Here is a 15,092-nt window from a genome sequence, read left to right on the forward strand (position 1 = left end):
GACAGTTTCAAAAATATGTCCAGTTTGATTATTCTTCATGTGTCAGGGGTCTGCTAGGATTACAGCAGCTGCAGACATCCACCCCTGACACTGTATTGTGATGTGACTGGTTAATTATTTTAGGGCATGATTCTCTACCGCTGTAAATCGGCCCGGTTTGGTTGACTTCAAAAGCAATAGCTTGTCTATGACTGGTGGAGATGTTAGTAAATAAAAAGTTACCTACAGAACTGTTTATGACAGGACCTTTTAAAAAATATTTGCATAAACACTTTTAAACCTCAAGACACTGTAGATGTTATTTAATCCTTTCAGCACACCAATGCATTAGGCTTGAAAGCAATTTCAATGTTCTACTACAATGTTGTTTAAAGACATGCTTCAGAAGAAAACCTGCCCAAAAGAAAACCTGCTTCAGAAGAAAAGCAAAAGTCCCAAATTTTGGGGTTTGCTTTTTCTAATTAAGACTACACACCTTTGTCTAGTAAATATGCCACACAAATACAGACAAACAAAATGCATTTTCCTCCCTGCAAGAAAAGGAGAGCTTGTCAAATTCTGCATTTCAGTGGTGGGTAACAGCCTTACACACAGCCCTGGCACGGCGTGACCACCACCAAAGCTGCTCAGCTCCTCGGTAGGGATTTCCTGTATCTTCTACAAAATTCCCTGCGGATGTCCGTTTCCAATGTACCCATTTCCCTTTCCAACCACCAGAGCACAGCCAGGTAGGAGTGGCATAAAATAAAGCTTCTTGCTAATAAAACTTTTCCAGCGAGGACTGCCAAACAACCCTAAGGAGAGCTGTCCTTCTTGGGCTTGAATTTATGAAAAGAGAAGCCACGACACCTCACGCACAGCTTGAAACCTCAGGTAAATTCTGGCAGCTTGTTCCCCCTTTCTCCCAGAGCAGCGCCGAGGGCACAAGGGCTGCCATAACCAGAGCTGTCAATCTGCCAAGACCCAAACACGCGATACAAAATAAAAGTGAGGAACACACAAGAAATGAGAAAGCTAAAAATAATAGGAACTTCTTAAATATTCAGAAAGTGCTGAGTACTCTGCCCTTTTCTTCTCAAAACTACAGACTGAGCTTTTAAGTGCCCAATACGCACGTACACTTTCTTGTACCCGCGATGCATCAGAGGGCCACTCTCTTCACACCGTCTTCTCTCCTTCAGAAGAGCTAGCAGGGTACATTTACTGTGTTAGGTAACTGATTAGTTAAGAAAACAGAAAGCAGCCTTGGGAGACAGGCCGATGTTTTATGGAATATATAGGACACTGGAAAAATGGTATCACGTAAGCAAGATGACATTTGCTTTCCATAAACCATTTCTGAGTCTCGGGTTTCCAAAGAACACACCCGAGAGTAAACACCATAACGTGAAACTTGCTCTCAGAGCCAGAGTAATTCCTCACCTGTACTTACACAGTCAGAGAGCACAGACAGCAGATTTAAAAATGATTTCTTGATGTAATGCAGATGTCAAAATCCCAGATCCCTTCAAATGTTACTTAGTACTGCATTTTTAGGGAAATTATAGTTTACGTATCTTAATTGAGACTGAAAAAGCTATCCATGCATTTGCACAAGTTTAATATATGTATCCATCTGGGATTGATTTTGATAAAAAGGTTAAATACAATAGCAAGTGAACAAGTTCTTGTATCTTGTACAACAGCGTACAACAGAAGACAACATGGATGCTGGCAAAAATCCATTACGATAACAAATCAGCAATTCCCAAGATGGAACATCCAACTTCAGAGATCTGTTAAAATATTCTTGCTGGCTAAAGATACTTGCAATCTGGTTCCATCTGCTTTTCATAAGTTTAGAACATGCTTCAATAACTTAATTTTAGAAAAAGACAGATAAAAATGTAAACGCAGCCCAAGGCCACAGCATGTCAAACAACATCCATGACTGCTAAGAGTAAAAATGCTCATTTTAAGATTAACTGCATGTCATTCTGTGATATGATCTACTTATCTCTTTTGTTTTGTTGCACATTTAGAGAGAAAAATATATATTGATGTATCACAAAAACCACCAAGGACTTTCCCCCTCTAATACTACACTTACCCAGTCAAAACCTACTTTTAGTCTCCAGCCTTGGAATGTATTTAATATTAGATAAATTATCTCTGAGAGATAACAAATATGTTTGCCAATAATTTCCTTTCCCCTCCAAACATCAAAGAAGCTTAAAATACCATGGAAATGCATATCATAAATCCCCCACACACTGGAAGTTATCACTCCCTTTCATATACGGCACAACTAAAGCTCAGAAAGCGTAAAGTCTTTGCATAAACACACAAAATAAAACCATGACAGAAGCAGGGAAAAAAAAGTCAGATATTCTGATTCAAGGTCTTACATCTTGTCTGTAAGCCACAAAATTCCCAGGATGTACTTCAAACTTTATTTCTATTTCCAGTACATTATAATAATTATAAAAGAATGGTCTGCTGTCATAGTATAAAACCAGTGCCATGTATAAGTCATGACTTTATGTATATATATGTAGAGATACAGAAACGATTTGTTATAATCATCAATGCTTTCAACATTAAATACTTGACCCTGAAATCTTTAATCAGACAAAAGCTCAGTACACAGAAAATTCTGCTTCAGCCAGGACTGATTCTCATTCTTCTGAACCAGATTAGGACTTCACTTCAGTGTTGACTCATTCATTTATTTCACGGTCGACAGCATGTTCACAAGACTGTGACTTGTCTATATATAAATATTGGAACAAACGTTCAAAGGGAAAATATACACCCCATGCCTAAATGTTCTTCTGTTTCTATTACTAAGAGCCTTGACAACATTTGAGTCCAGAGCCTCAACTGCTGTAAACTGGTCCAACTCAGCTGATTTCAGTAGCAATATGTTGATTTAGCTGATGATCTGGATCTCTCTTTTATCAAGCACAGACTGTCAGACACCCTTGAGAACAGTTACCCTACCAACAGATCCTCTCGCTTCCATGATGCCAACAGCCTACTTGAAATTGTCTGGGCAGATACCAAGCGGTTCTTGTACATTACTCTATGTTCTGATCGCCAAAACCAGCCCTTTTCACAAACAGCTCCAAAAGCTGGCTTTGTATTGTAGACTGTATTCTGAAAACCAGTTGGGCAATTCAAAAGCATATGAAAGCAATTATAATTGCAGTACTGCTGTGATAATTAAAATATTGCCAGCTGTATATAAGCCTCTTCAAATGTACAGCTGTTACATGGGTAATGGAAAAAATACAAAAACTTCAGATTCTGTGCCCCATAATTTCTCAGACTGCGACATTACAAACTCAGTTACTACCATCCCTGTTTATGACAAAATGCCAAAACAATGGAGTCCTTTTCCATGCTTTCTTGTAAACAATTGGTTCCCTCATCACCTCCGAGTAATAAAAATTGTAACACATTTTACAACGATGTCCAATACAAGATTAAACTGGTATTAAGTAAAAAAAACAGAAAAATATTAGTTGATTCTCTTCTGCTGAAATTGTTGCCAGCTTTGGCTCCGATGCCTCCTATGTTTGGTCACCTTTGTCTTCGGTTGCCATTGCCGAGTCCCTCTGTTGTTCTTCTGGATCCCCTGGAAGAATACTGGTGACTGTCTGGAGAAGTGACTCAATCTGCTCTTCTGTTAGCCTTTCCTCGCTTTCTTCTACCATCTGCAGGTCAAAAGATAATCTATTGTAATCATTAAATCCATACTTCCTTCCTCAGCTCCAAACAGAAGGACTCAACTAATTGGGAAATACTGTTCTCAATGGATGTAAGACATAGTCTGAGCTCATTACAAAAGCATTTTACAAAGCGGAACTCTTACAATATTTAAAAAAAGAAAGAAGAGCTCCATTGTTAACCACTACAATTGGCACTCCATAATGAGACCCTGCTTTCTTTACAATGAGGAAAACACCACACTCAGAACAGGCTTTCCTCCCCGGTTTCTCCTAAAGCCTCTCTCAACCTACACATCAGTATCTTGAGCCAGGCTTTTCATTTAGCTCACATGCAGGCCTACCTTCCAGACCTATTTTCCTAAGTTCCTGTGCTTTCATGTGAGAACTGAAATGAGATAACCTGAGAGTGATTACCTGAACCTTGGTATCTTATCCAGCACCTAGACTATAAGTAATCAGACCATAAAAGAAACCACCTAATCCTACAGCAGCTATACTTCATTGGAATTTGCTTAGATTGTGAGATTCCTGAATATAAAGGCATATAAAAGCTCTGAGCAACACAAAACATGTTGTCACGAATCAACAATAAAATTCCGTAAGATTAATTAGGGACCTACTCTCACTATGGTGCTGTGGGAACTCTTATATCACTGCTACCAGTAAAAACAACTGCCCTAATTTATAGGCAGCTGTTAAAAGGAAAAGCTTGTCAGAGTACTGGAAAAGCAAGCCAAAAGATCTCTTCAAACACAAATGAAACCAATTAGGATTGCGGGGTTCAAGATTTTCTTTTTTATACAATGTCCTTTAAAATGTCCTTTGAAGAGCGGTGATTTATATTAATTATGGTTCCAAGTCAACACAGGTTTAATCAGTTCTAGCTAAAAATTGTCAGCTATTCAGATGCATCTTGCCTTCTAAAAAGCAGAGTGGTATATTCAATTAACTTTTTTTTTCCTTCAATGTCCTATGAGCCCTCTTTGCACAATCTGATCATCTTTCATTAGCCATTATCCACAGACCCTTGACAAGAGGAAAGTGAGCATGCTAGAATCCACTCATGTAGCAAAAGGCAGACAGTGAATATCCATTTGCAAATGACTGTTTCTGGGGACCATGCCGATCAAAGGATGAAATTCTCTGTGGAGTGGCTTTCCAACCATGGTTAGTTCAAAAACTACTGTAGGACCCTGTCTGGAAAAACAGCCCTGGCTCTCATTACTGCCAGCTGCTATACTATACACTACACGTTACAACATACTAAAAATCCTCCTAACATTACCCTTCTGCGTAAGCAACTGTGGCAGCTACTGAAGTGGTATTGAATAATTGCCTGCTAGACTGCATTTCAGAGGTGATCACCTCAGCAGTTTGACTAGCATACCTTGGAGCATCAACATTATACAATAAAGTACGTTACAGCGTGTACATACACTCTTTGTTGCCAATACTGCTGACAAAGCCATCACTCTACAGATGACCTATGCTATTAAATTTTGAAAAGGATTATCAGCCTGGTTTTTGGATTGGATTATAGTGTTATTAATTACTGTTACATTGAATTTTAAAGGTGACAGCCCCATAGCAGCAGGAACTGTACAAAGAAAAAGCCCATGTCCTTTGGACAGGCAGTATCACTTAAGGCAGAATGATTTATCTCTTAGTGCCCAATGTCTCCCGCATTCATTACCATCCCACTGCTTTCTGATCTTCAGAAAAATGGCACCTTGCCTAGTTTAGATCTGATTTATTGGATCACATGAAGTCCACCCCTCTTCCCCATTTAAATTTTATCCCTCCCTATATATCTCCTCTCCCTGTCTTCTCCAAACACTTTCTCCTTCAGGTGCTTGCTTCAGGGGATTTGATCAGAACTTAAACAGATAATAGAGAGTGATTTCTAGATCAGCATTGACTCTTCTCAACTTCTGTATTTAAGGCAGAGTATACTTATGCCAGTGCCTAATCACTGCTTCTTACGTGCTCCCCAGTGCGGAAAGAGTAATGCCCCAACTCCCAATATGAACATTCACGTTTATGCCATTTGTACTGGCGAGCACGGAAGCCTGCAAGACTGACGAACTGCAGATCCAACTTGGGACATTGACAGATGATCTCTGGTGGTTGCTCTGGTAGTTTAAGAAATCACACTTTACCAGAATGTTGATGAAAGAAAATAAGTCTCTCATGTTTCAGATGCTTTGGTGTTCTAACTGATGTCTCATTAAACTGTTGAGAAAAGCATCTTTAAAGAAAGATGCCAGGTACTGCACTGAGGAGTGGGTAATGTAGCTCCAAATTCCCTTTGGTTGACAGATCCATAGTCTCTGCCAGAGGGAAGTGGTAAGTCCTTAAAATACTGCAGCAAATTCATCAAGGGCTTACCTCTCGGTGCCTCTGAGTCATGCATCCTCACTGCCAGCTCTCACACCAGGAACTACCAACAGACAAAAATCTGCCTTTGGCAGGATGGACAGCTTATTATTCAAGTTGATGCTTCAGTGCTATTTTGCTGTGATACTATTCCAGAGTTCAAAGGACCAAAAGCATAAACTATAAAAATCAATTTTTTTCACTCTTCAGGGAAACAGCCTGAGCAGCAACTTATGAAAACATAAGCAATTAGGAAGCAGCAAAGCAGCATGCCAAAAGGAAAAATTCAAAAATTTTGAGAGAGCATGTAGATAGAGAGACAAATGAAACTGTCCTAAAGGAAAACAGATACCAAGGGAAACAAAAGGTCACTCAGAGGCTTATTCTAGATTCAACAGACGTTCGCAGAGTCTTCTGATTTACAACTCTAAGATAAAATACTTTTGCTACTGATAGTACTAGGAAATAATGTAATGACGCTCAGAAGAGAAATTATGTGTAAGAAAAAGCCTAAGAGGCAAAAAGAAACAATTGTATTCGAGTACCTACTTTTCCAGCAAGAATTTTACCAATATATGAAAAAATATCTATCAAAAAGCCTTGCTAACCTCTAACTTGCAATTTGCTGAAACTGCTCAAGCAACAGATTCAAACCATAAGCAGTCAGGAATGCAAAGTTTATACTAAGGAAAACAAAAATGCGAATGTTCTTAATAAGCATATGACATAAGATGTTTACGTTGGCAGTGCCACGCACACCAAATGGCAACAGATTATCCTCACAGATGATGCCATGTGCAAAGCGTACAGTATCATCAACCAAAGCTCCGCTGAACTGTGTATTTTCAATATTCAGGGATTTGTGCAACAACAGAATTGGACAATGTTATAGTAACACAATTTATAGATAAAAAGCACCCTGATGTGCGGCAAGACAAGCATGTCTCCTCCTCAGGGCTGAGAGCAAGGATTTTCTTGAAAGGAACACAAGGGAAAGGCAGTAAGCCATGTCAGCTATGCTGCTTCTTGTAATAAATAATTCCCAAGCCATTACTGCTTTTCGGCATTCAAGTCTATACTATCCCAAAATAACTACAGTGTTTTTGTAGCAAATGTTATAGCATACCGATGTCATTCGTACATATACACAGTATGTATTTTCTATGAAATGCAACCATGTGGTCAAGATCAACTCAGTCAAGTCAGGCCTTAATAATAACTTCTATTTCACTCAAACTAGTAACAGTTAGTCATTAAACTCTCATTGCAATATATTCATACAGTAATCAATTTTCACATTTCATTTCCCCCCTCAGCTAATGCTCTAAACAATATAATCTACAAGACAACCAAAGAAGGAATGAAGGAAGGAAGCAGGAAAACTTTATTTGGTAACTTAATTGGCATAAAATTCTTACAGCTAAAAAAAAGGAGGCATGTTCCTCCTGCAGCTAATACACACTTTTCAAGCCTGAGTACCTAAAATTTGCTTCTTACTTTATTGATTGATTTACTTTATTGCTACAACCAGCCAGATCTTCAGAACTGTAGAATATGTACAAAATATTCAGAAGGCAGCCAAAGCCACAGTACTGCTCACCTTTGAGAGCAATGCTACCTTTATTTAGAAGTCTAATAACTAATTTTTCACCTCTTAAGCACCTTGTACCTACAACTGTTAAGCCACAGCTTATGTATTGATTTAATTTCAAGTACTCAAGAGGTCTGACTAACCTAACTGGACTTTAAGCTTAAAATTAGGCAAACACTTACTAAATGGAGACTACGTTAAGAAAAGGATGCCAATTCTGTTCTGCCTCTGCAGATACATCTAGGCATCGGCTTTCTAACAGAGCAAAATGAAACATGCATCCAACATCCATCACTGAATCTTGCTACAAGAGAATGAAAAGACAAATCGCTCGCCAACTGGAGAATTAAACACTGGCAGATGCCTTGCTCAGTAACATAACCGCTACTGGAAACCAGAGCTGTGCTTATTAAACAAACGTGTATGTGGAATATTTTACTACCATGCAGCCTTTCCCAGCTGCACATTTTAACAATAGCTTTTTTTAATTGAGCACTATGTATGAATTTCTCAGAGGAACAAAACAACCATAATTACCATATCAGAACATAATAATAGCATTACATTAAGCAGTAAGTCACATTAAAACCTGCTGATAAATTCTCACGACAAAGTCATTTTCAGAAGCTTTTATTTATTGAGAAGGTAAATCAGAAAGTAACAGCTAGCTTGACTATCAAGGTAATTTCAAAGATTAAAATGTTTATTCATAAAATAAATGTGCAAATCTGTATGTTCATAGTGCTATGTACACATGTAAGTACAAAATATGAACACAGATATATATATACACATGCATACTGGTCTAGATTTTTTTTTAACTCAGTGAAACAAGGACAAACATTTTAGGAACATGCTTTCCCTAATTATAACCATACCTTATCTTTTCTGCTTACCCAAGTAAAAGCAAAGTATAAGAGACCTCATCATCCTCACTGTGCTTCTTTAAAGCTTTCAGTGCTAATGTTTATTTCATTCAGCCTTCTGAGACACAACAATACACCGCAAATGTTGAAGAATAAATAAAGCCACACTGAAGAACCTTAAAAAGTTCTGAGAACTGAGAAACTGTCTCAAGGATAAGTAATATTTGATGGGTAACAAACCTCAGCATCACAGAACAGAACCACCTGTGCGTTAAAAGCTATTGTTTATTTGAATAATAAGCTAAGAATTCTATTTTAAAAATAACCAGTAAACTACTGCAAAAAAGGAAGCAGGGGTTCTGAGCACTTCCAAAGCTATCAAGCACATAATTTAACTCCAGTGTAGGAGGTACATATTTTATGAGAAAATGACTGCTACTTCCTCCTTTGAGCAGTAATTTGAAATTGTTCAGCACCAACATGCTAATAGAAAAAAAGCACATAAAAAAGAAATAAAATAAAAGACTGAATGATTGGATTAATGTCCCTCAGAGATAATTAACCAAGTATGCAAAGTGGGAAAATAAAATGTTTAAATCCTCTAAGATCTTCCATTTTCCAGAAGAATACTTCACATTGTTATTTTCTATTCAACAATGAAAGACAATCTGCCAGGCTGGTTATGCAGAACACATATCATAAGGTACAAAGCTCTCTGAGATGGAAATCTAGTTTTAAAAAGCACAGAATTAAAATCTACTTTTCCATTCAGAGAGAAGAATGTGGAGCAATTTGTTCATTAGAAAAGATGATGCTTAATCTTCAAACCCATCACAGTTCAGCATTAAGTAAAGCTGGACCACTGTCATGGCTAGATCAACATCACTGTCTTTTTTTTTTTTCCTCCTTTATGGATCACTGAGCCAGCAACAACATATGTTAAAGATTAAAACAGGAGGTCAAGATAGCTGCAATGTGTACAGTGTTTTACCCTGTGGGATGTGAATTAGAATTTCATGCTCCTTTTATTGCTATTGTTGTTTGAAAATAAATCCTGGCACACAGTCCAGAAAAGACAAATATGAACAATTACAGCAATTTATGCATAAAGACTTACAAAAAAACTTGAGACCAAAAGATCACAACATAAATTTGCTTTTTAGCTTAAATATGATTTTATCAGAATTGATTTATTGTTTGCATACAACTAAAGACAGGGAATTTTATGGAAGGAAAGTAAAAATCCAAAAAGCTGGAAAGGCAAAAAAGCAACAAGCAGCAGTAAATATAACCATCCTCTCACATCAGCTATTAAAAGCCTATCAGATCAATTTGACTCCATTCCATGGACAGGCAGCACTGAGTAAAAGTTTGAGACCAAAACCATTTGAGCAAGTGAGAGACAATTGATTTGCCTACATTATATGAAGTAGTCAGAAGTTTTCATCATCATTTATTTCTGATTCAATTCCAGGAGCAACTCAAAAGCTTTTGAGTGGCAGGGGCAAGTTCAATGAAAAGAGAATCAAGGCAATTTCAGACCTAGTATTTACTTCTCTGTAGGTTGTCTCTCATCCACTGACTACAGTGAATTGACTTGCCTGCATGAAATCTCTCTATGGGTAATCTCCCTACTGACATCAAAGAAGAAAATGCTGGTAGCCTCCACTGCTCTGCATTATTTTATACTCAAAGATGCTCAGAGAAGACAGAGGTTTTGTGTGTTCGAGGATGCTGCACTGCTATAATCTCTTTCCCCTGTCCTCACCTAAAACCAAAATTATTCAAGACAGCAACTGAACAGCAAAATCATTTCCTTGCTATGGCTCCTAGTCTCTGTATTTCACTAACAAAAATGGCCTGCAGTCTCCTAGCAGTTATTGAGCTCAAAAGACTTTGATGTACTTTGATGAAAGAGTAAATGTACTGCAATTTTGGGGAGGCTTAATTTAACACAGTCTTAACAATCCAGTTAACTTAGATTACTGTAATACTAGTTTTGGAGAAACATGCCCTGGGAATTACAGGAGTATTGCAATGGAACAGAAGTAACTGCATCCCCAATACTTCCATGACGATACAACTTCAGGCTAGTTCCCAAATGTATAAATATTACATTTTTAACATGTTGCTTTTGATCATTAGAGAAGGGTTACGTATCAATAATGGACGGACACTGAACTCAAATCTTCTATCTGAAATTTTTAGCAATGAGTTTTATCTAACTTTGACATCACAAACCTTGGAATAATCTAAAGTGGAACACTCTACAGAAGCCTGACTTCTAATATAAAGGCCAAAATTTCTTATACTTGCCTCCTGGACTTCAAAACATGACACAGGAGCAAAACTACTTTCAATATTTTATGGATAGGTAAGATAATGAGGAACTAGGTAGGGTAACGGGGTGGGGGGGACGACACGACAGGCAAAACCACACGGTCACCTGAAAGCAGCAAAAGATTATTGCATTTAAGGAAGAAAAGGGAAAAAAAGACCGTATATGGGCTATATGGGAATATAATAAATCTGTGTCTAAGCACATGAAGCTAACAAAGGTATGAGACAGGCTCCACATCATCGCTTATGACTAACTTCCTAAGCAAACCTCATGAAGCCTTAATGCTCTTGGTTGGGTTGATGATCGACACTGATCTCTTCAATCACAAAACACGGTATTAATTCCTCAGCTAGAAGCATTCTTTTATGAGATGCCTTCAGCATTACAATGTCTACTCCTTGGCTATGAAAGAAAAATAGTCCTACTGGTACCTCTTTAATCCTTCCCTTTTTTGCAGCAAAATATGGTCCCGTTACTACACAGTTTGGTTTCAGGATAAGATTGTAAACAGATGTTCTTAATGTACGAGATCCTTATTAAAAGAATATCCTTATTATAAGACTCTCTCTATTACCACAGGACTTTTTATTCCTAAGGAGAAACTTCAGAGAATATAACCATCTATTTCTATTTAGCAACAATCCCTCTTTACGTCAGAATTATGCTTAATATATTGACAACGGCCACTTTCTATCAGAAAGTCTGTTTATATCCATTTCTCATCCTGCACCACCGGTCAAAATTCCAGATCAGTCATTACTCATTCCTTTTTAGTGTGTCTGATTTTACTATAACATAAAACCCTGCCATCAAAACAATCACATCATCACGGCTGTCAAAAAGTGAAGTACTTGATTACAGAGCCACAGCAAAAAGACTCAGGTTAAATATATTCTTAGTTGCAATACTGTAACTAACCTTTAATGACTGCATTGGGCATTTTCACTATGTGACACTGAAGCAAACAGAAGTGGAGAGTCTGTCTGAGAGAAAGATGGGCAAGTCTCTAAGGAGCTCTCAGAGAGGAAGCAGAGTGGATTCGAAACCATGAATGTAAAGATGTGCATAAAAGGATACATTCAATCACTGACCATGAGAAAGTAATTATTCAATTGATCTTCAAGGTTAAAGCTGCTTTCATTTAAGCTTTGAACAGTCAGGAGCATTGTTACTTACCAGCTGTATTTCAACTGCTGTCACAGGCCTGTGGTTAAGCAACTGTAGCTTTTCTGCCCTGTTTAAAAGCAAAGCGTAAAACAATCTGCATTACTGTATAATTTGAGGATCTCCTCAAATGACTGGTAAGATGCAAATACATTCCTGATAATTTAGGGATGAAATGCCACTGCCAAGAATAATTCTGACTGGGTTTGCAGTGTGGTTTAATTGCCATGATAATTTGGATATTTTAAATACAGTACTTTCTTGTGTGTTTAGACATAGTGCTGTTGCCACCTCTAGTCTAAGGTGGCAAGGCAGAGACCCTTAGATCATTACTGTACAAGCATTAACAGGCACTGTTGCTTTGTTAAAAGCTGTACAGAAACGCTAAACAACTCGTCAAAGATCACAGACTCTTTTGCTATGAACACACAACCACAAGAACAATTATCATACCTAAGAAGTTACAATCCATCAGCCAAATGGCAATAACTTGTTTATTCTCTTAGCCCATTGCAAATGCAAAGTTAAAAAAAAATCAGCTTGAAACCACTTGTCACATATACTCTCTGCAACCCACACGGTTTAAGCCAATGCATTTTTTCACACTTTATTACAGTGGGCTGAGGCTGTATTTTACACACATATATCTGGGCAAAAATATATCTTCATCTCTGTTCCCATGCAAATCTACCTTTCCATCGTGTTTCTACAACTGTTGGGCACCATGCAGCAAACCAGGTGGGGGACTGAGCTGGACTGTGAAGATAACAAACCTCTTTTCCCTGGGTTGTTTTTGACTTGGTTCACTGCACAGTCCCACAAAGACTGGCACGACCATCAGCAGCAAGGTAGCAAAGACACAGAAAATGCCAAAAAAACCCCACCACCCTCAGTCAGTGCCTGAGTTGTAAAAGTAGGGTCACTTATTGTGGTTTAAAAGACAAGATAATTCATTAATTAACAAAAATTCAAATACTGTTCATGCTCTAAAGCAGACAGAAAGCAATTCTATGCATTCAGATTTGCAGTCCTATGCCTTTAGCACAAAAGCACTTCAATCAATATTAACTTCTTTTGGTTTGACTTCAGATATAAACTGTGTTGCATCTGTATTTTTAATAGTTGAAATTCCATTCTCCTCTGCCTACAAGGAGGAGAAGTCAGTAAAACTTGTCTGACTTTGGTACTTAAAACACAAAACAGTTTAATATTCAGAGGGACTGGTTTAGCACCACTGAAGCCAGTAGCAAAATTCCTGATACATTCAGAACCATCATCAAGTTCACCCAGCCTCACTGTTTTTCTGGATTCATTTTAACCAAACAGCTATTAGCATTACTTTCTCGTCAAGAAATCATGAGATCTCGCAAATGTCCATTTAAACATGTTGATCATTAAAATAGAAAAAAAAGGGGTATGAGGGAAAAAAATTCATTGACATTTTAAAAGCTTTTTTTTTTTTTTGGAAGATGTGATCAAACAAGTATGCTCATTAAATTCAATTCACAACATTTACGCAATAGCTCTGCAGCCAAAAATTATTAATTTTATACCCTACTTAAATACAAATAATTCTAAAACCAAAGTAAAAAACAGCTGTCATATGCCAGTAATGCGCATTTCATTAATTTCAGAAGCTCAAAACATTAACATCGACCACATAATAGCAGCATGGCTAATGATCTGAGCCAATCTTTGTGTTTTAGAACAGAAAAGCGCAATAATACAACACTCCTAAAGATAAACCAGATCTTTAAAAGGGCGTATGAAACAGTAACAAATGCACTTTTATAATAAAAACATACAATTAAAGTATAATAATAATAGATACAATGAGTAAAGGAACTTCAACGTATGTTTTGGGGGGCGGGGGAATCTTGAATGATTATTACACTTGGCAGTGCTAGGTTAACGGTTGGACTCAATGATCTTAAAGGTCTTTTTCCAACCCAAACAATTCTATGATTCTATGATTACTTGACATACAGCCTCCCCTAGCAGCCATCTATGTTTACGCAGCACATCTTTATTGCGCACATTCGTGCATTAAAGTGAGAAGTGACAGTTAACATGCATGATCTTCCAGTCTGCGATACAGTAGTGAACTACGATTTTGAAGAACTAAAGCTTGGAATTTATTATTATTTAAAGTGCATCTTTAATGCATATTTAAACTGATTCTGAAGAGTTTTTCCCTGGTTTATTGGACCTGTGGGTGGTTTAGAAAGGAAACCTTACAGCTTTCAAGAGAACACAGATCTCTCCCATGCAGGCGTTTACAACCAGCAGGTCAATGTCTACGTGTCTGGATATACTTCAGTGATACCATCTCATTTCAAATGGCCTCCAACACTGGCTGCCCTTGAAATCTAATGCCAGCTAACAGTTTATAACATTGTCAGGCACTTCAATACTTTTATCATTCATGTATGTGCACCGGTACATGTTCAAAGACCAAGGTGCTTACACTTCTCAGGAGAAGCCTTTGACAGGCAATGAACTGCTCTGGTGTGTACATGCACAAGTGTATATGTGTCAAGAGACTGAATTTAATACCTAAGGCAGCAGACAGCTGATACCGTAAGAGAATAAGACCCTTTATTTATCCACTGAACATGCCAAATGAGCAGCACTAGCATAAAATTTTCCTGGCTGATGTCTCCCGAAGGAATGTATTACCACAGATTGGATGATCTGACAGACCCTCTTCAGCTAAAAGGTCCATGATTGCAAGTGACTTAGTGATGGGAACAGGACTATGGGAGACTGTGGCTCAGTAAAGACAACAGCTTTGCTGATACCAAACATAAAGTTTCATTATACCAGGAGGTTTACTGATGTGTATTCACAGTCCTAAAGAACTGAAAACAGCTTCAAAGAAATGACACACTGTTATTTTTAGACCCAGCCTGCTGGTGACAAAACCAAAATCCTAAAAAAGAAAAGTTTTTAATTGTTCCACCTAGTCCCTGAGCCATTCTGCCATCCTTTTTTTAAAAATGCTGGAAAATAATTCTAACCATGACTTTCAACTTCAGAAG

The 15,092-nt window shown here is 37.7% G+C and overlaps 1 protein-coding gene across 3 annotated transcripts in view; it reads right to left on the minus strand.

Annotated features, from left to right (window-relative positions):
• Positions 1 to 1,583: 1,583 nt before the first annotated feature.
• Positions 1,584 to 15,092, minus strand: part of CRCP (CGRP receptor component) — a 34,002-nt gene continuing 20,493 nt past the window's right edge. For all 3 annotated transcript variants that reach the window (XM_052804853.1, XM_052804854.1, XM_052804855.1), the window contains exons 5-6: positions 12,064 to 12,121; positions 1,584 to 3,698 (exon numbers count right to left, since the gene is read on the minus strand). In XM_052804853.1, coding sequence (XP_052660813.1) covers positions 3,555 to 3,698; positions 12,064 to 12,121 — 202 coding nt within the window. In that variant the 3' untranslated portion in view covers positions 1,584 to 3,554. The remainder of the gene's footprint in view (positions 3,699 to 12,063; positions 12,122 to 15,092) is intronic.

This window comes from Harpia harpyja, chromosome 12, assembly GCF_026419915.1.
Source record: "Harpia harpyja isolate bHarHar1 chromosome 12, bHarHar1 primary haplotype, whole genome shotgun sequence".
Classification (NCBI taxonomy): Eukaryota; Metazoa; Chordata; class Aves; order Accipitriformes; family Accipitridae; genus Harpia; species Harpia harpyja.